Source organism: Triticum urartu, chromosome 1, assembly GCF_003073215.2.
Source record: "Triticum urartu cultivar G1812 chromosome 1, Tu2.1, whole genome shotgun sequence".
Classification (NCBI taxonomy): domain Eukaryota; kingdom Viridiplantae; phylum Streptophyta; class Magnoliopsida; order Poales; family Poaceae; genus Triticum; species Triticum urartu.
Window position 1 is genome coordinate 291166695 of NC_053022.1, and position 21624 is coordinate 291188318.

Below are 21624 nucleotides of genomic sequence, written 5' to 3' on the forward strand. Positions count from 1 at the left end.
TTTCTATTTCTTTGAATTTTGGTCGCCATGTGTGGTTTGGCATCCCGCATGACTCTGTAGTTATTTCATGAACATCATGAGATAATATATGGGGTTTTTACCTAATAAAAAAAATGTGCGCGTGTGTTCATATGTGCGATCCGATTATAGGGGTAGTAGATAGATATAGCCACGACAAAAGCCAATTCTATCGAGCAGCAATTCGCCGACCCAATTCGCCAGTACGCAGCTCTATCTCTCGCCAATTCAAAAAAGAAAAGAAAAGAAAAGAACCCCTCTATCTCTCGCCGCACATGGCGAACAGCTAACCCTAGCCGCCGCCACTGCACCGGCGCCTCCCCCGCCCCACTGACCGGCTTCCTAGGGCTTCCCTCCGCCCGTTTCTTCACCGCCGCGTTGGTCGCGACCCGGCCACCCTCGCCAGCGCTGGTCCCTGCACGGACGGCACGAACGCCGCCGCCCCGTTCAAGATACTACACCAACTCCCCAGCTCGTCCTCGTCCTAGTGGAGACTCCACCCCCGCGGCTCCGCTTTCTTAGCACTCTCGCCGTCGCAGCCCGTCGCGCCGCCGGGAGCCAGGCATGACGACGCGTATCGCGCCCGGCGTGGGCGCGAACCTCCTCGGGCAGCACTCGGCGGAGCGCAACCAGGACGCCACCACCTACGTCGGCAACCTCGACCCGCAGGTTGGTGTTCCCCCGCCCCTACTCCCCCCTCCTACCCATCCCTGTAGAAGTGTAGATCCCCACCTTGCTCTGACAGCGGGATCCGTGTATCCTGTCGGCGACGCCGTCCAATTTTTGCTTGACGAATATGGATTTGTCTTGCGCGGTCAAATTGGCTAGTCCCTGCTGCTAAATACATGGCCTACCACTGTTTCAAGTGCAGCAACGCTGTCGCGTGCATTGGTCGCTAATCATTCGTGATAGAAGTGTCGTTGGTGTAATGTTTAGATGGACAGGAGTCGACTGTTTAGATGTGCATCAATCACATTGCTATTTGATAGTTTGTAACTGGGATTATTTTTCCTTTCTTCAGTAGGAAATAATAACCATGGAGTTCTGTATGTGCTTTCTTTTTTTGAGGGAGTATGTGCTTATGGATGATTGTAAGTTGCAACAACTCAATCCTGTCGCTTCCATTGAGAAATTATAAATCCACTTAAGGAACCTATGCCTTCTTGTATATTGCAGAACCGCATAGTTCTCCCGTTGATATCATTATTATTTCCAGACATCCATGCTGATAGCCCTCCCTGTATCATTTTACAGGTTTCTGAGGAATTACTGTGGGAGTTGTTTGTCCAAGCAGGCCCTGTTGGTAAGTAGCATGTCCACAATGGGACACTTTTCCTGCCCTATAATGTACAGGTTGATTCTTGTTGTGAACTATCTTCCAGCATCTTGCTCTAATCGATTTATATGTTTGGTGCTGAACTGCGGATGGTCTGTCCTGGCAGTCCATTTTCACATATCGTGAAATAGAAATTTCATCTCAAATACCATGTGAATAAATTAATGAGTTTGATGGTTAATAAATAATGTTCCCTTCTTTTGTTTGTAGTTAATGTCTATGTCCCGAAAGACAGAGTTACAAATCTACACCAGGGCTATGGGTTTGTAGAATTTAGGAGTGAGGAAGATGCAGATTATGTAAGTCTATTTGTACTGGCGTGATAGCAATTTATTTACCTTCATTTATCTCATCTAGATGTAAACTGTTTTTTTTTTGAATTTTTGCTTTGCTTTTTGCAGGCTATTAAGATTTTGAACATGCTCAAATTGTACGGAAAGCCAATAAGAGTAAACAAGGTAATCACTTCTCTTGACCCTCCCAGCCTTCCTCAGTACTTCTGCAGCAGTTATGTAATATATAGTAACTGGACGAACACTGAGATCCCTTACTTTTGAACTTTATGATAGTTGGTAGTTTAATCTCGCGTGCTTAGAGATGATACTTCAAAGGGTTCTTATCATTTATGCTACTAGTTGTATCCAACTATTCAGTTTTGCCACTAGGAGTTTCAACTGGTCAAAAAGGCAATCGCACCATTAGGCGCATGCTAAAAAATACCACTAGACACCATTACTGTCAGCTAAAAGCCCGTTTACCATGTTATATGACCAAAATACCCATGGACCAACATGTCAGCTCTCCTTCTATCTCAATGCGATAAAGTGTGGGTCCCACTCGATCCCCAACGACGTTCTTATTTTCCTCTAAAAACTATTCGCTGACAAGTGGGGTCCACATTTATCATTGTGAGATAGTGAGATAGAGAGAGCTGACATGTGTGTCCAGGGTTATTTTGGTCATATAACATGGTCAACGGGTTTGACCCGACAGTAATGGTATCTAATGGCATTTTTGAGCAAACATCTAGCGGGGCGATGGCATTTTTTAGGTGTCTAATGGGAATTTTGAGCAAGCATCTCACGGAACGATGGCATTTTTCAGTAGTTGTAACTTCTAATGGAAAAACTGAGTAGTGGGACACAACTAGTGGCATAAATGATAAAAACCCTACTTCAAAACATCGACAAACTGATACCAAATTCTTGATTGGGGGATTGGATCCGTTGAGTAAAATAAATGTCTTCAAATGTTGATATTACTCTTTCCCTCTGATGTTACTGTTACTGTTTGAACAACTTAATTAACGTGGATGATCATCATGTGGTAAACCGTCTGATCGACAGAGTTCAGTACTTTGAATTCTCATTTTCTATTTTTACAAACCTATTGCTTCCTGGTAACTTAAAATTTCTTTATTGTATGTAGTCCACATGAATTTGTTTAATGATACACCATACAGTTAGGATTTTAATCACGGTGACCTAACATGACTATGCCATCTTTTTCCAGGCTTCCCAAGACAAGAAGAGCTTGGATGTGGGTGCGAATCTTTTTATTGGCAATCTTGATCCGGTAGAAACCTAAAGCCCATTTTCTCTTATTACTTTATATTCATATTAATATATGTAGCTAATAGTTTTGTGTTTGCTTTGTCAACAGGAAGTCGATGAGAAGCTTCTCTATGATACCTTCAGTGCATTTGGTGTGATTGTGACCAACCCTAAGGTGACAATTATATAAACTTTCTGCATTTGGCTATGTACTTGCTAGCTAATTATCTCACGTCACAATGGGAACTGATTTCATCAGCATTAGCCTCTTATTACAATCTCCAGAATCAAAGAAGAGCAATCGTTATGCTTAAATTAACCTAATATTATTGCATTTGCTTGTTTGGTAGTCTTCCTTGCTTCAGTGTAACACTTATCTGGTAGCATCTTCTTGATTTAAAATTACCCTACATGCTCCCCGCACTGTTCCTTTAATTATGCCATGATAGAGATTGAATGAGTTAAATATTCTATTCCCTTTACCCTTTGCATATTTGACGCAAATGCATGTTGGTGTCATGACTGTCATATTTTGAACTTCCTTTTTCAAGATAATGCGGGACCCTGAAACTGGAAATTCTCGAGGTTTTGGCTTTGTGAGCTATGATTCCTTTGAATCATCTGATCAAGCTATAGAGGTAATGTCATTCACGCAATACTGCTCTATATTTTGGCTTATTGTGATTCTGCCATATGTTTCAACTGTTACCTTTGCTGTAATTTCCCAGGCCATGAACAACCAGCATTTATGTAATCGGCCAATCACTGTCTCATATGCTTACAAGAAAGACACGAAAGGAGAGCGCCATGGCACACCAGCAGGTATTGTATTTCAAAATATCGGTTGAGCTAGTTGTTTGGTTTCTTGTACAATAACATGGATCAGCTATTGCTTATGTTGAAAGAATATTGAAGTTGGTTGTCTAATCTTTATTAGGTTGTAACATTCTGGACATCGACTCTATAGATTGCTATACTTCTCCAAATCCCCGCATTAAAAAAAAACCTGTTGTCTAATCTTGATTAGGTTGTTCCATTCTGGACATGGACTTCGATTGCTATACTTCTCCAAATCCCCGCATTAAAAAAAAACTGGACCAACAGGGACTTAACATATGTGGCGTCTTTATTAAGAGAAACAACCCAGATACACACCCTCCGGAGCTCAAGGCTCGAACGTGGGTGGCAGGCTGAGCATGCTGTCGGCTGTGTGCCACTGGCTAACTGGTTGACGCCCAGTTCCCTACATCCCAACATTTTTGCTTTGACATTTTAGGTTCTTTTTAGTGCACAGGTTTTCCACAGGAATCATACAGGTTTCCTATGGAAATTTTTCCTGTGATGTCTGTACGGTTTCCTTAGGGAAGGGAAGGTTTCTTATGTTTAATAGGGTAAACACAGCATCCACCAAGACCAAAGGAAAAGCCCGTTCCTATGTTTTGGAAGCCTGTAGGTTTTAAGGTTGCGCTCCACCTGATTCCTATGCCTTTTTCTGTTCCTTTGTTTTGCGCTCCCATGTACCGAACGGGCCTTAGGGTTTCAACTTTATTCAAAGTGATTTCCTTTCAAGTATTTCATCATTTAGTAAACATGATGGGTCTTGATCTGATTTGTTGAAATTTTCCTGGAGGCATTTTTACTACCATATCACATGTTGTCACTGCTCTTGCCACCATTGCTGCCTATATATGCTGTAGACGGCTGTCTTGATCTGAAGATCTTATTATTACTACTTTTTCTTAACTTGTGATGACTTTCTTCCTTCAATCATAGTTTATTAACTCTGTTGTTATATGTTGGCAGAGAGGTTGCTTGCAGCGAACAACCCAGGATCTCAGAAGCATAGGCCACACACAATGTTTGCAACTGCTCCGCCAACCCAAGGGCTTCAAAACGGTGGTGTTGGTGCACCTGTGCCACGGCCTTTTGCCAATGGGAATGTCCCAGGACAGATGCAACATGTCAGACCGCCGCCGCCACCTGTTGGTCAATACCCTCCCATGCAGATGCATGGACAGCCTGCCTGGCCTGGTCCTCCACAGAATATGCAACAAGTACCACCTCCGATGCAACAGCAGCTTCAATACAGGCTTCCAGGGATGCCCCCGCCGCCGCAAAACATGATGCCCCCACCGCAAAACATGATGCCGCCACCTCATCACATGGCCAGGCCGCCGCCGCCACCTCCCAATATGCAAGCTCCACCTATGTGGAGGCCACCCCCACCCCCACAACAAGGTGGTGGAATGCCGCCACCTCCAATGTCCATGCCACCTCCTCCACCGCCACCTTCTGGTTAAAAATATAAATGGGTGTCTTCCATTGGGTTAATTTGGCGCGCAGCAGTTGTAGACCAAGGGTGTTAAAAGTCTTTCATATACTGTCATGTAACTTGCAGCACTAGGAGAATATCAGAATTGAGAGAATTAGCGGACGGTGATACAAAATGCGTGACTTTTGTGATTGCATGTGCGGTACCTGCCTTGTGTGGGTGCTGCTGCTGTGTGCTCTGCTTAGGACAATTATGGACCGTGATCTGTGCTATCTCTTACATTGTTATTACTGGCAGAATCGTGTTTTAAACAGGCCTCTGGTGATTGACAGTTGTCGCGCAACTTTCAGCTGTTTTCATGAAACAAGATGCACCATGCTGTTCTAATTTTTCTATCAAGTCATTGCAAGTTCGGTTGAAAAACATGTTTTGCTGTGGGGGGGGGGGGGGGGGGGGGGGGGGGGGGGGGGGGGGTGTTTGCTAGCATCCCCTGCTCTGAAATTTTGTTTTAGTTTTATGATAGTCTCTTTGGATGCAGTCCAGTGAGCTTTCCCTTATAAGCCGGTCTTGTATTTTCTTCTTGGGCGATGCTAGGCGCTGGCGCACCGGTCGAAAGTTTCGGCCGGTCCTGCCCCAGCCCTTGGATGCGAGCCCGTGTGGCCACTGCATGCAGCAAAAAAAAATGATTCATCCTGGGCTTCTTTTACCTCGGATTAGATCTGCAACTCCTGCTTGGTGCCCTCGTCGCCGTGCCTCCAGTCCCCTCTGGTGGCCGGCCTCGTCGCCGGCCGCCGTCCTTGTTGCTGCCAGGTCGCCGTCCTTGCCCTCGATTGCCGATCTCCGTCCTTGTTGCCGCCCGGTTGCCGTCCTTGCCGCTCCCGGTCGTTGGTCGCCGTCCTCGTTGCCACCGTTGTTCGCCCGGCTCCCCTGATTGAAGCTTTTTTGTCATTACCGTTTGAAGCTTTTTCTCCTGGCGGTTGAAGCTTTTTCATTGCCGCTTGAAGCTTTTTTCACCATTGAAGCTTTTTTCCGCGGTAGAAGATTTTTCCTCATGTCACTCTTGAAATTTTTCCTCTACCTGAATGAAGCTTTTTCACAAACGGTTGAAGCATTTTTTTCCTTGGTGGAAGCTAGACACTTGACTAGTTCCAGCAAAAAACGATGCCGGATGTAGCAAAATATGTTGGTCCAGCAAAAAACAGATGCCGTTGTAGCAAAAAATTGACATGGTTGTAGCTTTTTTCTCTCAATGGTTGAAGCTTTTCCCCTCTATGCTGGAAGCTTTTCTATAAATGATTGAAACTTTTTTCGTTTTGAGCGGCGTCTGGGTGAAATCACAGAGATGCCATGGCCGTTGTCAAAGAAGATTTGTCAATCTCTGGTTGAAGCTTTTTCAACTGCGAGTTGAAGCTTTTTGTCAAACGGTTGTAATTTTTCCTGTATTTTGTTGTCTGGTTGAAGCTTTTTTATCCACTGGATGTAACTTTTTGTGTCCATGGTTGTAGCACGGGAAAACGCCGTTTGCAACTCTCCCAGTACCACGGTTGCAGCTCCTCCCCGTGGCCATGGTTATAGCACAGGCACCTCGGTCCTCCACGGCGTTTTGAGGAGGAGGAGAAAGGAAGTGAGGGACAAGGAAGAAGGGGGTGGGGGAACACGAGCGGGGCTGCAACCATGGCCGGCGGGGACTTCGATCTTCCAAGCTATATCCATGGCTGACGGCAAGCTGCTCGCGTGCTGCAACGGGGGAGGCGAGAGATGCATGCGTTGTGGGGCAAGATTCGCATGAGGTTGAAGAAAACAAAGAGGATAGCGTTTGGTGGCCCCCGTGTCTACGTGTCACTTGATGGGTGGCTGAGGCGAAGCGCGCGTGGACGCGACCGGCCCAAAGTTCGGCCGGGGCACCGCGCCCAATTGTTTCCCTTTCTTCTTTGGCTGAGATTACAGGGCGGTTAGAGTTAATAACCACGAATGAATGAACTTTGTCACAACAGCTACACTGAGACTACCATGCAATATTCCCATCCATCCCCATGTGCTGGTGCATGGTGGATACCTATATTGCTGCTGCCTATCTCCCTAGCGTCAACTTTCACCTCTTTTTCTACCTTTCGCCCGACTGAATCATAATAACCATGTGCTATGTCTCAATCCAGTCTTACACAACATATTAGAGCAAGAACCAAAGTAGTCAGCGATAGTATCAAGTGAGACCGGCAGCCCCGATCGCCGCTGTTGGCATAGACCATCCCAAGGCTACCATACCCGTTGCCTCCGCTTCCGCCGCCGCCACCGCCGGTCGCCGATCCGGCGTAGTTGAACCCGACGTACGCGGACGCTTCGCCATTGTCCCTGAAAGAAGAAAACACATATTATGGGTAAGATGCCACTCCCAAACCGGCAACGATCGCTTACACATGCGCCGGAGAGAAGCGGTGAGTAACGCACTTTTGAGCGCTGGTTTCGAGTCTAGATCTACCAGACCGCACCCTGGAATAAGAACTCGATTCCGGGGAACACGGTACGGGACGGCAAAAAGGCCACGGGTTTTGGTTTTTCTAATGGAGAAACGCTACCAGTGCCAGTGGGACGAACCCTACGATCTCTCCTCGCCTGTCCCCGTTCCGTTCCAAAGGAGGGGAAGGTCCCGAACGGAGGACACTAGCTAGATCCAAACGCTCAATTAACTCTTGGTACCAGCTGCTATAGAACAATTGTAGAGTTCCAAAAGAAAAGCTACTAGTAGAATGCACTACCATAAAAAAGAGTTTTGAGCAAGACTGAAGTGGTCGGGCGCAAGATTCCGGGACAAAATCAGCGATCAGCGGCGCGCATGTGGAGACGCAGACAGAGGGACCGCTTACCGTGCTACTACTATACTCGGTAGCAGCAGTAGCCAGTAGTAGAACAGACGTTCCTTTTTGTCTTGGCGTAAGAAAAGAACACGACCACCATTTCTCTTGGTTTGACGATGTAGCGTCCAGGCCGCGGATGACAGAGCCACAGGCTGGGTGATGGCGCTCTCATGCACGGCCGAAATTTTCTTGCTTCGACCCATGCGAGTGCCATGGACTGTCTGAGTTTGTCAGTACATCACTATCTCTACACTTGTACCCTGTAGTGGTCTGCATCTTCTAATGAGGACTCGCAGTTTAACTCTGTACTACCCCTCAAAAAAAAAAACTCTGTACTACCTACTCCATTATAGTTAGCACGGCGTACGTGATGCTTTTAAACAGAGTGAGTACCTTGAGGCGGAGCAATGCATGGCCCGGGTTAATTATTAATTTAAAAATAAATCGACGCCCGCGTCTCTGCCAAATCCTGAATCGCCGACATGGTTCGGCCAACGTAGTACGCACATGTACTACGGCGGCGGCGGCGTGGTCCTCGCGTGTGCATTCCCACGGCCAGGGACGAAATGATTTCTGCGTGCAGGAGGGGAAACAAACAACACAGGACAGGAAGGGTGTTTCCCGCGGAGCTGAGTAGAGTAGACCAAAATTTGATTCCAGACGCGGGAACGGGCGACTCGGGGCCGGGGTGCAGTGCAGGGTGTCCGGCACGCACTCCACTCCGGCGACCGGTGTCCGTTGGAGGAAGGCAAATGCGTACTACTACTGTATGCACTATAAAAAAGAAGAAGACGAAACAAAAGGCAAAAAAGCTGGGGAACAAAGGTGTTCACGTGGGACCCGCCAGCCGCGATCGATCGCAGTCCAGTTTTATCGCATGGTACGAGGGACACAGCTTCGGTGGCACATACTGGGTCACTGACATGTGAACCAACTATCTGTTGGGTTCACATGTCATAGACACAAAGGTAGGTGCTAAGGCACCGAAGCATCGTCCGTGTGATATTTCAGCCCCTCGGCCCACCCACGTAGTAGACCGCAAGCAAGCCAAGGGAAGGGAAAGCGTAGCAGTACCTTGGCCCGCCGAGGACGCCGGCGCCGATGGTGAGCTGGTCGACGAGCGCGGACGACTTGGGGTCGACGCCGCTGGAGGCCTTGTCGTAGATGTTCTCCATCCCTTCCCCGGAGGGCACGAAGAAGGCGCCGTTCACCATCATGTCCCCCTCCGTCCGCCAGTTCCACCCGTTCCACTGCCCCTCCTCCGTGTCCACGCGCTTCGTCACCTGCAGCCCAACCCAACCACACCCGCTCATTCATTCATTCATTCAGACTACTATCTGCTGGCCGTGACCTCGGCCGTTGCCTCAACCGGGTAGGGTGGGGGATGCGATGCACGAGCCCTCGGATGCCACCCCTGGCTCCGGCTGGCTGGACCCAAATCGGACATGCATGCACGCGCCACCTTTTTTGTAAAAATAAAACGAGATACTACTACCAACACCACAGAGAGAGATGGGGTAGTACTATGCACATTCATCGATCGGTGAGTGGTACCATTTCGCAGGACCATCACTAGTGTTAATTATACAAACCTCATGTACTAACTAGCAAAATAACCGCAGAAATTAACATAGTTTTTAACAGAAAAAAAACCCGGACCACTTTCTAGCGGAGAACACGTACGGGAAGAAAAACGGGACATGAAAGAACAGGACAATGGTCACGGCACTTCTTTGGCAACCACCGCGGGGTAGCACCGCCCAAAACAGAGCAAAGATCCAAACGAGGCGTTGAAAGCAGAAGAACTCGGCAAGCAAAGAAAGGAACAGAGCAAAACCATGAGCAAACAAACCGAGACGGCACGGCAAGAGAAAAGAGGCGCGCACCTCCTTGGCGTTGGGGTTTGCGGGGGCGATGTAGCGGTTGCCCTGACTGTTGATGGTGGGGCTGGCGCTGCCGCCGATGGCGTACATCTCCCACGCCGTGTAGTCGTTGTTGACGATGTGGAAGTATCCCCGGCGGCAGCGCGGCATCCGCTGCACCAGCTGCACGCCGAAGTGGTTGAACGCGATGGTCACCTGCATCCCCGAGTCCGGGAGGTACCCGTCGCTGTGCCCCAGCAGCATCACCTCGTCGTGGTGGGAGAAGTAGCTGTTGGACACGGTGATGCCCGTCGACCCCATGATGGCGTCCACCAGCCCGTCCGCGCACCGCGACAGCGCGCAGTGGTCCACCCACACGTCCCGCGCCGAGAAGAGCGAGATGCCGTCGCCGTCCGACCGCGTCCGCCAGCCGTAGTGCGTCGGCGACGACCGCACGTTCGCGTTCCCCGCCGGCACGCAGTCGTGCACGTGCAGGTTGTGGATGATCACGTTGGACACGTACTGCAGCGTGATGCACGCGCCGCCGGCCACGTGCACGTTCGCGCCGCGCCCGTCGATGGTCTTGTAGCTGTTCACCAGCAGCTCCTCGTTGAGGCGGATGGTCATGTCCGCGGCGAACACGATCCACAGCGGGCCCTCCTGGATGGCGGCGTGCCGGAGCGTGCCGGGCGCCGGGTTCACGGGGTCGCGGTCCGAGGAGTCGGTCACCACGTACAACGGACCGCCCTTGCCGCCCAGCGCGTTGCGCCCGAACCCGATGCCGCAGTCCGCCAGCCGCTGCCGGTCCTTCCACCAGTCCGTCCCGGCGCACCGCCAGCAGTCGTCGATCGGGTTGCCCGTCATGCACCCGCCGCCTCCGCCCGTCTCCTGCATCCGCCGCCGCGACGTCGCCACCTTGCTGCCCATGCCAACGCCAACACGCCGCCGTTACATTGCGAAAGAAGCGCGTAAAAAAAGATTGCGAATTTGAAGTCTGCGCTGCCACATTACGAGATTTCGAGGATAAGGTAGTACCTGTGGAAGTCGGCGACGACGGCGGCGGGGTCCGGGAGCGAGGAGTTGAGCAGGGGGAGGGGGGAGGCCGCGGCCCCGAGCAACAGGAAGGGGAGGAGCAAGATAATGAGGGTGGATTTGGGGGCTCCTGCCATGGTTGTTCCTTGGCTGGATTAGAGGGGTCGGAGTGGAGATGCAGTTGATTTTATAGCAACGCGGGAGCGTGGCGGCAGGCAGCAGAGCGAGCGAGGCAATGGGGGCGGGGAGGCTGAAGTTCTTGACATTTGGAGCTTGGGATTGGGGCAGCAATGGCCAATGGGGGGAGCGGGGCAGTGGTGTGAACGGGGAAGGGGAGAGAGAGAGAGAGAGAGAGAGAGAGAGAGAGGAGGAGGGAAGAGGAGACGGGAGGGTAGAGGGAGGTGATTTGGAATCTCCTGGGGCAGATTTCTTCCTTGCTTGTTAAATGATGGCAGAAGGGGAATGTTTGGGAGAGGATAGAAATGCAAAAATGTGAGAGGAAGGGAAGGGAAATAGGCGGTGCAACAAAGAAGTGCAATCGGATCATGGCGAAACATTTACCCAAATAAGTGCCACATATGTGACACAAGGTAACCCCGCTCTCATGTTTTTTACAACTAAAATTGCCATAAAAAATCCCTAAAAACTAAAACTTATCATCCAAATAGAAAATTGTCATGCTTCATAACTAAAGTTGTCATCCTCAGATAACTAAACCTGTCATCAAAGAAAGTCAGGACGGAATTGCTTCGTGCCACACTTGTGACACTTATCAGGGTCCAGCATTTATGCCATTCTTTTTGCGGAGAGAAATATTTTATGCCATTAATTTGTTAAACAGTCGCACAATCATCTTGGGTTAGAATTTTTATTTTTATTTTTGATGGTACATTGGGATGAATTGTGATTGCCCAGTTTCCCTAATGGGCAGGTGAATGGAAATTCATAAAAGAATCCCATTTTCAGGTTACTCATCAAAGGTAAAATCATCGTTGTTGAAATAATCTGGCTGGGGCGGCATCCTAAACACGCCATCAAACTCTAAATCTTACACCCCCGCTTGACGTCAACCACGAGCCTAGAACATCATTCATGTCTTCCAGCTATCGTTGAGGCAAACCACCATCTGCATCTGCTCTTCCACTGCCTCCCGAGCTTCGCGCCTGCGTTGGATCTAATGTCGTCGCAACAGTGGAGTCCAAGGACACAAGTCCACTACATTGATGCCGGCGCCACCATCACACCATCTCCATTAGAACAGACAACCATCTAGACCCATTGTTGACCATATATAAAGAAGAACACCGCGTCAGGGAAAGATCTGAAGTACTTTTTATTCACCGCCGCCTCCGCCTTCGTCAGAGCGAAGGCATAGGCCCTAATCTAAAAGTTATACGGATCCACACTCGTGGGACTCGGTGACCCTCCTCACCATCGTCGACCGAGAAAAGGTCGTCATCGAACGGGGGCCACCACAGGCCAGTGCCAGAAGGCTGCTCGCACTAGGCGAGATTCGTATCGCCTTTCCTTTTTAACACATGAGAAAGAAAAGAGACAACTTCATGTAAAATCAAGTTTTATTTGGGAAGCCAAAATGTGTCGGTTCAATTGACAACTAAAATTCATTCTTTAAGACGTAAATGACAGATAAATTATGGTAATTATAGGTAAAATATATGTGCCTCGTTACAGCATGGACAATTATTTGATAATAACAAAAAGCTAGCACTCCCTCCATCTCAAAATAAGTGTCTTAATTTTATACAAACTTTAGTAATAAAAACTTATTTTGAGACAGAAGAAGTACTATATAGGACAGCATAGACACCTACTATGTACTCTCGGGCAATTAAGAGCACCGTTAACTAGCGTGTAGAAGTTAACTACTCTCGGCAATTAAGAGCTTGCTTGCCGCCGTAATTGTCCCAAGACCAGGGTTACAGCCGCCACAAGACATTCTTGTCCCGTGCCACAACGGGATGCCCTCGATAGGTCGTTGTCCAAAGGCACATCACATATCACCATCATCTTGTAAGTGCCAAAAGCGACCATCTCAAGTCAATCCTGCATCATATATCCACTACATGTACAACGCGGACCGGCCAACAATCGGCGGCGCATAAGCTACAAATCCTTTGCTTCCGTAGATTCATTCATTGACCCTCGGAACAAGACATCCATGCGATTACATAACGTGGTGCTTTTTCTTCAGGGCCGTCTTCAGAATTTGGAGGCCCGGGACGAAAATCAAAATAGGGCTTTAAATATCCAAAAAAGTTATTAATGTAAGTAAAGCAAATTTTTACTTAATTATATAACTTCGAATATGTGTTATTTCATATAATATTTATATAATATATCATATACAAACTCTTTTCAGCACCGCAATCATACCTCATTCTAGGATACATGATTGATGATTCTTCCTGTTTTATGAAACATACACAAGTAACATGAATCAACTTACACTATGAATAAGACTTTATAGCTAATAAAATAAAATAAGACTTTATTTTGATGTAAGATTTTGATTTTTTTAACAAAAAGTAACATGCACTAGCAAAATAAAATCAAGCCTTCTATGAACAACTTAGAGCAACTCTAGTAGACCCAGCATCCCGCGCCGACCCGTAAAATAACCGCCAAAATCCGGGTCGGGGCGGAAAAACCAGCCCGATCAGACCCCGCAGCCCGCCCCGGCCCGCAAAAAATTTTAGGGGGCGCAGCAAAATCCCTTCAGAACATTGCTCTACCACAATGCGGAATCCCTTCAGAACATCTTCAAAATACTGCTTGAAAGTGCGATAAGTCGACTAGAGGGGGGTGAATAGGCGACTTTTATGAATTCTTCACTGAGGAATTTCAGGGAGAGGAAATTTCTAAGTGAAGAACTACGTGCAGCGGAATAAGTACTTAGATGTAAACATAACAGAACATAAGCATGGGCTTCATGATGAAATGAAAACAAGCACAGAGTACAGAAAGCGTAATGTTAGATAATAATGAGATAAATGAGACACAAGAGCACACAGATTTTTACGTGGAAACCCTTGCGGGAGAAAACCACGGACGCACGAAGGCGCAATCACTATGAGGAGGAGTATTACAAGCACGAGACGACGGACCGTCTAAGGTGCGACTACATGGGGTATATAAGAGGGCAATACATGAGAGTCCTTGGAGGACAAGTAAACGAGTTGTACTCGTACGCGTCGACGTCAACGCAAAGGCCCACACCGGTTGTACTACGTCTAGTCCAACACGGTATAATTTGGATCACAATTTAACAATCTCCATCTTGATCCAAATTTCCTCCAGTAGTCGAAGAAAGTGAATAACTCCATCCAAATCAGCATAAACACCTTGTGCGTCAAAGTCAAAGACTAGTGAGAAATACCAACTAAGCCTGAGCAAAGCTCAAACTTATTGGTCGGAACTGGCTTTGTCATCATATCAGCAAGATTATCATGAGTACTTATCTTGCATACCTTCAGATTGCCTTCAGCAACAACATCTCGAATATAATGAAATCTGACATTAATGTGCTTTGTCCTCTCATGATACATTGGATTCTTTGTAAGATATATAGCACTTTGACTGTCATTAAATACGGTAGGGCAAGATGAATCTCCACAAAGCTCAGAATACAAACCTCTCAACCAGATAGCTTCTTTGCATGCCTCAGAAATAGCCATATACTCGGCATCAGTAGTGGAACAAGCCACAATAGACTGCAAAATTGCTCTCCAACTCACAGCACAACCACCAATGGTGAAAACATAACCTGTAAGTGATCTTCTCTTATCCAAATCACCAGCAAAATCAGAATCAACAAAACCAACAAGTCCATCTCCAGTTTTCCCAAACTGTAAATAAGCATTAGAAGTACCTCGTAGGTATCTGAAAATCCACTGAACTGCTTTTCAATGCTCTTTTCCAGGATTAGCCATGTATCTACTGACAACACTCAATGCATAAGATAAATCCGGACGAGAACAAACCATGGCATACATAAGTGAACCAACTGCACTCGAATAGGGAACTCTAGACATGTACTCAATATCTGCATCTGACTTAGGACATAAAGCTGATGATAATTTGAAGTGTGTAGCTAACGGAGTACTTACTGGCTTGGCATTATGCATATTAAAACAACGAAGAACTTTATCAATATATCCCTTCTGACTTAGATATACTTTTCCAGATGGTCTATCTCTGGATATTTTCATGCAAAGTATTTTCTTTGCTGCACCCAAATCCTTCATCTCAAATTCATTACTCAATTGCTTCTTTAGTTCATTAATATCTGACATACTCTTTGCATCAATAAGCATATCATCAACATAAAGGAGCAAATAAATAGTTGAACCTTTGACAGTTTTCAAATAAACACAACTATCATAATTAGACCTTTTGAAACCTTGAGAGAGCATAAAGGTGTCAAATCTCTTGTACCACTGTCTAGGGGATTGCTTCAATCCATACAGAGATTTCTTTAACTTACAGACAAGCTTTTCTTTTCCAGGAATAACAAAACCTTCAGGTTGTTCCATATAAATATCCTCTTCTAATTCTCCATGTAAGAATGCAGTTTTAACATCCAATTGCTCAAGCTCAAGATCATGCATGGCAACAATACTAAGTAAAGTGTGAATAGAGCTATGCTTCACAACAGGAGAAAAGACTTCGTTATAGTCAATACCTGGAATCTGGTTATAACCTTTAGCAACTAACCTTGCTTTATATCTTGTCTCATCATTAGGAGAAACACCTTCTTTCCTCTTGAAAACCCACTTGCAACGAATAGGTTTCTTCTCTCTAGGTAATCTTACTAAATCCCAAGTGCCATTCTTTTCAAGTGATTCCATCTCATCATGCATAGCGGTCATCCACTTATTACTATCACCAGAAATAATAGCCTCGGAATATGAAGAAGGCTCAGAATTACCTTCAATTTCCTCTGCAACAGATAAAGCAAAAGAAACAATATTGCACTCTTCAATTAACCTGTCAGGTTTATTAATACCCTGCCTAACTCTGTCATGTGCAAGATTCCAACTGGGCGGAACAATAGGCTGATTTGGAGTGGGAGTGACATGGTCATCATTAACGATGGGTTCATCATGTGCATCAATAATATCATTACCAGATGTATCACCTGAATCAATAACATGCTCCACCTGAACAGTAGGCTCCTGAACAATAGGCTGCTGTTCACTCTCAATGGGAACATTAGTAGATGAAACATCATGTAACATAGCAGATTCATTAAAGATAACATTTCTGCTAATAACAACCTTCTGGGTTTCAGGATTCCATAATTTAAAACCTTTAACACCGGACTTATAACCAAGAAAGATGCACTTGATAGCCCTAGGCTCCAATTTTCCATTATCAACATGAGCATAAGCAGTGCAACCAAAAACTCTCAACTGTGAATAATCAGCAGGTGAACCAGACCATACCTCAATTGGAGTTTTCTTATTAAGAGCAATAGATGGTGAACGATTAATGAGATAACAAGCAGTGGAAGCGGCCTCATCCCAAAAACGCCTATGCAAACCTGCATTGGACAACATGCAACGGGCTCTGGAAATAATGGTCCTGTTCATACGCTCAGCAACACCGTTTTGTTGAGGAGTATAAGGAACGGTGTAATGTCTGACAATGCCTTCAGTCTTGCAATAATTCTTAAATTGCTTAGAATAGAATTCCATACCATTATCAGTGCGAAGTATTTTTACCTTCTTTTCAGTTTGTCTCTCAATCATAATCTTCCACTCCTTAAAAGCTGAGAATGCTTCATATTTATGCTTCAAGAAATAAGGCCAAACTTTTCTCGAATAATCATCAATAATAGCCAGCATGTAACTAGCACCACCTAGTGACTTTCTGCGAGATGGTCCCCATAAATCAGAATGCACATAATCAAGAATACCTTCAGTTGTATGGGTCGAAGTATTGAACTTCACCCTTTTGTGTTTGCCGAAGATATAATGCTCACAAATTTTCAATTTACCAGGTTCATATCCATCAAGAAGACCTCTCTTATTTAACTCTGCCAAACCAAGTTCCCTCATATGTCCAAGACGCACATGCCAAAGGTTAGCAGCATCACAATCATAATTCTTTGAAATAACTGGAGTAGCGTTACCTGAAACGGTAGAACCTCGAAGGTAATAAAGACCATTGGTCGAACTTAAGTCACCTTTCATCACAACAAGGGAGCCTTTGGTGACCTTCAAAACACTATCTCCACCTGAATATTTGTACCCCTTTGCATCAAGGGCACTCATAGAAATAAGATTTCTCTTCATCTTCGGAATATACCGAACATCTGTCGAAGTTCTGATTATGCCATCAAACATCTTGATTCGAATAGAACCTATGCCTTCAATCTTGCATGGTGAATTATCAAAATCCAAAACGGAACCAGCAGAAGTAGTGGAATCAAAAGTATTAAACCAATCCCTATGCGGGCACATATGAAAAGTACATGCAGTATCAAGTACCCACTCATCATTGGTCTCAGCACATCCAGCAATAACGATAAGAGCATCATCGGAACTATCATCACGAGCAACGTTAGCAGAATTTTCACCTTGTTTGTTACCTTTCCTCTTTTCTTTATTCTGCAACTTGAAACACTCTGAGATGTCATGCCCATCTCTCTTGCAATATCTGCAATATTTCTTGTCTCTGGATTGTGACCGGCCCCTGTAGCCGTTCTTACTTTTGCCTCTGTTTCCATTATGTGAGTTCTTCTCCTTTGTCCTGCCATGAACATATAATCCCTATGCTTGGGATGAACTTGAACCATCATGAGGCACCATTAGTTTCATCTTCTCCTTAGAGTTCAAAGCTTCATAAACTTCATTAAGTGTGAGAGTATCACGACTGTATAATATGGTGTCTCTAAAATTGGTATAAGAACTTGGCAGTGAACAAAGTAACATTAAAGCAGTATCTTCCTCTTCATACTTGACCTCCATTGCAGCTAGATCAGATATGATCTCTTTAAATTCCGAAATATGATTCAAAACATTACCTCCCTCGGGTAACCTATGCAGGAATAATTTTTGCTTCAGATGCATCTTGCTGGTGAGATCTTTAGTCATGCAAATCCCTTCCAGCTTTAACCATAGAGCGGCGGCAGTTTTCTCGCTCAAAACTTCCTGCAAAATATTATTATGCAAATGGAATTGAATTTGTGACAAAGCCTTACAATCAATTCTTTTCTCCTCAGCAATCCAGTCCTCAATTCGGTTCCTCCCAAAACTATCCAGTGCTACATCATAGTCGGCATGTGCCAACAACGCCCGCATCTTGACTTGCCATAGGGTAAACCTTGTGTCACGATCCAGCAGCAGAAAAACATACTTCATGGATGCCATGAGTCGGTAAATCTGTGTACACAAAGTAGTACAAGCCGGTAGAAAAAATTCTTGACAGAATTAATATGCAGATCAAATAAAAGTAGGATAAATAGCACCTGGTAGTATAAGTAGTGGACGTAGCAAACAAGGACAAAGCAAGGATCAGCCAACTAGTACTAGTACTCTTGTAGTACTCCTGTAGCCGTCACGTGAGCAAGCAATCAACTAGTAGTAGTAGTAGTAGTCGAGTAGATTAATAGTGTTTCATGCCAAAAGTAGCAGCAGCAGATCACTGTTTGCCTGGGGACTTCAAGCGGATGATTTGACGTGTACTAGAAACGCTCGTGCATGCACAGCAGCGGCAACTCGCCACTTGCGATTGACGGGTGGATACGTACAACTTTTGTAGGGCGGCGCAGTAAGGAAGGTGTCGGTGGATTGATGCGTACGCACGATACCTCTGTCGGTCTCGGCTTCGTAAGCGGTGCAACAATGGAAATCGATCCGGCCTTGGATCGCCTGGTCACGCGGGCGGCGGCGCGTGCAACCCTAATCTCCTGATCTCAAATCTCATATGTGAACCTCAACTCTGTATACCACTTGTTAGATAATAACGAGATAAACGAGACACAAGAGCACACAGATTTTTACGTGGAAACCCTTGCGGGAGAAAACCACGGACGCACGAAGGCGCAATCACTATGAGGAGGAGTATTACAAGCACGAGACGACAGACCGTCTGAGGTGCGACTACATGGGGTATATAAGAGGGCAATACATGAGAGTCCTTGGAGGACAAGTAAACGAGTTGTAATCGTACGCTTCGACGTCAACGCAAAGGCCCACACCGGTTGTACTACGTCTAGTCCAACACGGTATAATTTGGATCACAATTTAACACGTAAACACAGGATAAAACAGGATGAAGACTAACAGACTGAAGAAATTGAACTGAGGAAATTGAGAAAGTCTTCAGTCAAATTCTTCGAACAGATATGAACAAGCACACAACACATAAATGAGGAAATGGAAGGGTTGAGGAAATAGAACCGGTAGGCTTGGTGACGACAATGATTTGGTAGACTAGTTCCAACTGTTGTGACAGTTGTACGTCTGGTTAGGGAGGCTAGGTATTCAAACCTGAGGACACACAGTCCCGAACACCCAGTCCTGAACACGCAGCTAAGGACACTTAGTCCTCACCGTATTCCCCTTGAGCTAAGGTCACACAGACCTCACCCAATCACTCGTAGTAAGTCTTCAGGTGACTTCCAAACCTTCACAGACTCGGTCACTCGGCAATCCACAATTTCCTCTTGGATGCTCTAGACCATGACGCCTAACCGTCTAGAAGATGCACAGTCTTCAAAGGTAATAGGCGTCGGATCCACGCAGGATCAATCTCTTGAGTGATGCTCAATCACTTTGGGTTTGTAGGTGTTTAGGTTTGGGTTTTCCTCACTTGATGATTTTCGCTCAAAGTCCTCGGAGGAAGGGATGCTCTCAAATAACAAGTGTCAGTTTCTCTCGGAGCAGCCAACCAGCTAGTGGTTGTAGGGGGCGGCTATTTATAGCCTAGGGAGCAGCCTGACATGATAAGACATAAATGCCCTTCAATGATATGACCGTTAGGTGGGAAGATATTTTGGGATAGCTGGCGCGTAGCACAACAACGGTCGGAAATTTGACTATCAAATTACTCAGGCTATCGTGTTCCTCACTTGTAGGCAATCCGCACTGGCGAATTCCTAACTCCTCAGTTAGAACAAATTCCTCAGAGACCAGAAGAGCTTCGTCTCTATCATTGAAGAAATTTGACTGAACTGCATGAGATTTCCAATGGCTTCACTCGAAGGGATTGGTAGGTGTAGGATTTTGAGTTGAGCATCACTTGGAAACTTTTCCTTAGTATTTCCTCAACCCCCTTTAACAGTACGGTGTTTCCTATGACTCCAGAAAGAGAAAATGAAACTACGAAAACAAAAGTCTTCATGCTTCATGTTCCTCGAATGAATATCAAGTCTTCATGGTCACACCAATTTCTTCACTTTCAAAAAGTCTTCAGAAATCCAAAGTCTTCACTCGAAGAACTTCATTTTTAGGGGCCGACTTTCTCTGTAAATATCAAACTCCTCATAGACTTATAGACCTGTGTACACTCACAAACGCATCAGTCCCTTAACCTATAAGTCTTCAATACACCAAAATCACTAAGGGGCACTAGATGCACTTACAATCTCCCCCTTTTTGGTGATTGATGACAATATAGGTTAAGTTTTCAACGGGGATAAACATATGAAGTGTAAATACTGATATTGAGGAATTTGATTGCAAGATATAGAAGAACTCCCCCTGAAGATGTGCATAGTGAGGAATTTGCTTTTGAAGCAATGCACACTTGAAGAGTAGAATAATGGAGATCTCCCCCTATATCTTATAATTCATACATGCATTTAACATATAATATGAAGAATTCGAAATGCATGATGAAATATGGTGACTGATGTAATTCAACATGCGTGCATTAACATATATGAGGAACAAGCATGCAGAAGAAGACAACAAAAGTATCAGACCACCATCGGGTTTTAAGTTTACAACTCGATCCAGCAAAGTCTTCAAAAGAACGAGAGTTGTAACTTAGGAAAAAATGCCCATATAAGTAGACCCGCTTGAAGACTAAGTCAAATTTCTCCCCCTTTGTCATCGAATGACCAAAAGGGACAAAAAATGAGGACTAACACCCCTAAAGAATATCATCACGGAGTCGATGAAGGAGCGCCAGCATTGTTGGGGTCGGTTGTTGAGGTAGGGCCTGCCGCAGTGTCGTCCAAGTCTTCATGCTCATCAGTTGCACGTGATGAAGAATATGAGCTGGCTACCAAGGAAGGAACTTTGGTCTTCTTGAATTTCTTCGCCAGTGGCTGAGACCAGTCAAAGTCCCGCTTGAAACACATTTGCTTCAGATCATCTTCACCATACAGTTGTGACAAAACAGCCCAGGTTCGACCGAAGACTTCATGGAGGTAGTATTGGTTTTTCTTCACTCCATTGTGTGTAGCAGTCATGTTGTGAAGAATAGAACCAAACTGACGCTTAACCCATTTGTGGTTGTGATCGACCTTCTGGTGAAGACTGAGGAGAAGCTCACGATCAATCATCACCCTTGGAGCTGTGCCTTGAGGATTTTGCTTTGAAGCATTTGCGGCAGAGTCACGAGTGGCAGAGTCATCATTGGTGGAGTAGGATGCAGCTTTGCGGAACATACCATCCAATGGACGAATGCCTTCATCAATGATTGCAGTAGCCTTGCCCTTTTC

The 21624-nt window shown here is 45.8% G+C and overlaps 2 protein-coding genes across 3 annotated transcripts; one reads left to right on the forward strand and one right to left on the reverse strand.

Moving 5' to 3' along the window:
* Window positions 1-200: 200 nt before the first annotated feature.
* Window positions 201-5543, forward strand: LOC125508263 (splicing factor 3B subunit 4). Of its 2 annotated transcripts, XM_048672920.1 has the most exons (10): window positions 201-687; window positions 1040-1109; window positions 1273-1321; window positions 1565-1653; window positions 1756-1812; window positions 2867-2929; window positions 3017-3082; window positions 3459-3545; window positions 3636-3729; window positions 4711-5543. In XM_048672920.1, the coding sequence occupies exons 2-10, from the start codon at window positions 1092-1094 to the stop codon at window positions 5205-5207; spliced, it is 1020 nt and encodes a 339-aa protein (XP_048528877.1). In that variant the 5' UTR covers window positions 201-687; window positions 1040-1091; the 3' UTR covers window positions 5208-5543. The 2 variants fall into 2 exon arrangements, with proteins under 2 accessions (XP_048528877.1, XP_048528871.1); XM_048672914.1 differs by lacking the exon at window positions 1040-1109.
* Window positions 5544-7041: 1498 nt separating this feature from the next.
* On the reverse strand, window positions 7042-11319 carry LOC125508275 (probable pectate lyase 5). The gene is made up of 4 exons (XM_048672935.1): window positions 10932-11319; window positions 9921-10815; window positions 9109-9317; window positions 7042-7531 (listed from the first exon to the last, which is right to left on the reverse strand). Exons 1-4 carry the CDS (start codon window positions 11063-11065, stop codon window positions 7327-7329), a joined length of 1443 nt encoding a protein of 480 aa, XP_048528892.1. The 5' UTR covers window positions 11066-11319; the 3' UTR covers window positions 7042-7326.
* Window positions 11320-21624: the final 10305 nt, after the last annotated feature.

Bases quoted from the DNA above. Each gene is read 5' to 3' on its own strand.
- LOC125508263 (XM_048672914.1), top strand. From the start codon at position 583: ATGACGACGCGTATCGCGCCCGGCGTGGGCGCGAACCTCCTCGGGCAG. The intron at 3,083-3,458 runs GTGACAATTATA...TCCTTTTTCAAG, and splicing joins TGATTGTGACCAACCCTAAG to ATAATGCGGGACCCTGAAAC. The intron at 3,730-4,710 runs GTATTGTATTTC...ATATGTTGGCAG, and splicing joins GCGCCATGGCACACCAGCAG to AGAGGTTGCTTGCAGCGAAC.
- LOC125508275 (XM_048672935.1), bottom strand. From the start codon at position 11,065: ATGGCAGGAGCCCCCAAATCCACCCTCATTATCTTGCTCCTCCCCTTC. The intron at 10,816-10,931 runs GTACTACCTTAT...TGGCATGGGCAG, and splicing joins GTCGTCGCCGACTTCCACAG to CAAGGTGGCGACGTCGCGGC. The intron at 7,532-9,108 runs GTACTGCTACGC...TTCTTCTTTCAG, and splicing joins GGCGTCCTCGGCGGGCCAAG to GGACAATGGCGAAGCGTCCG.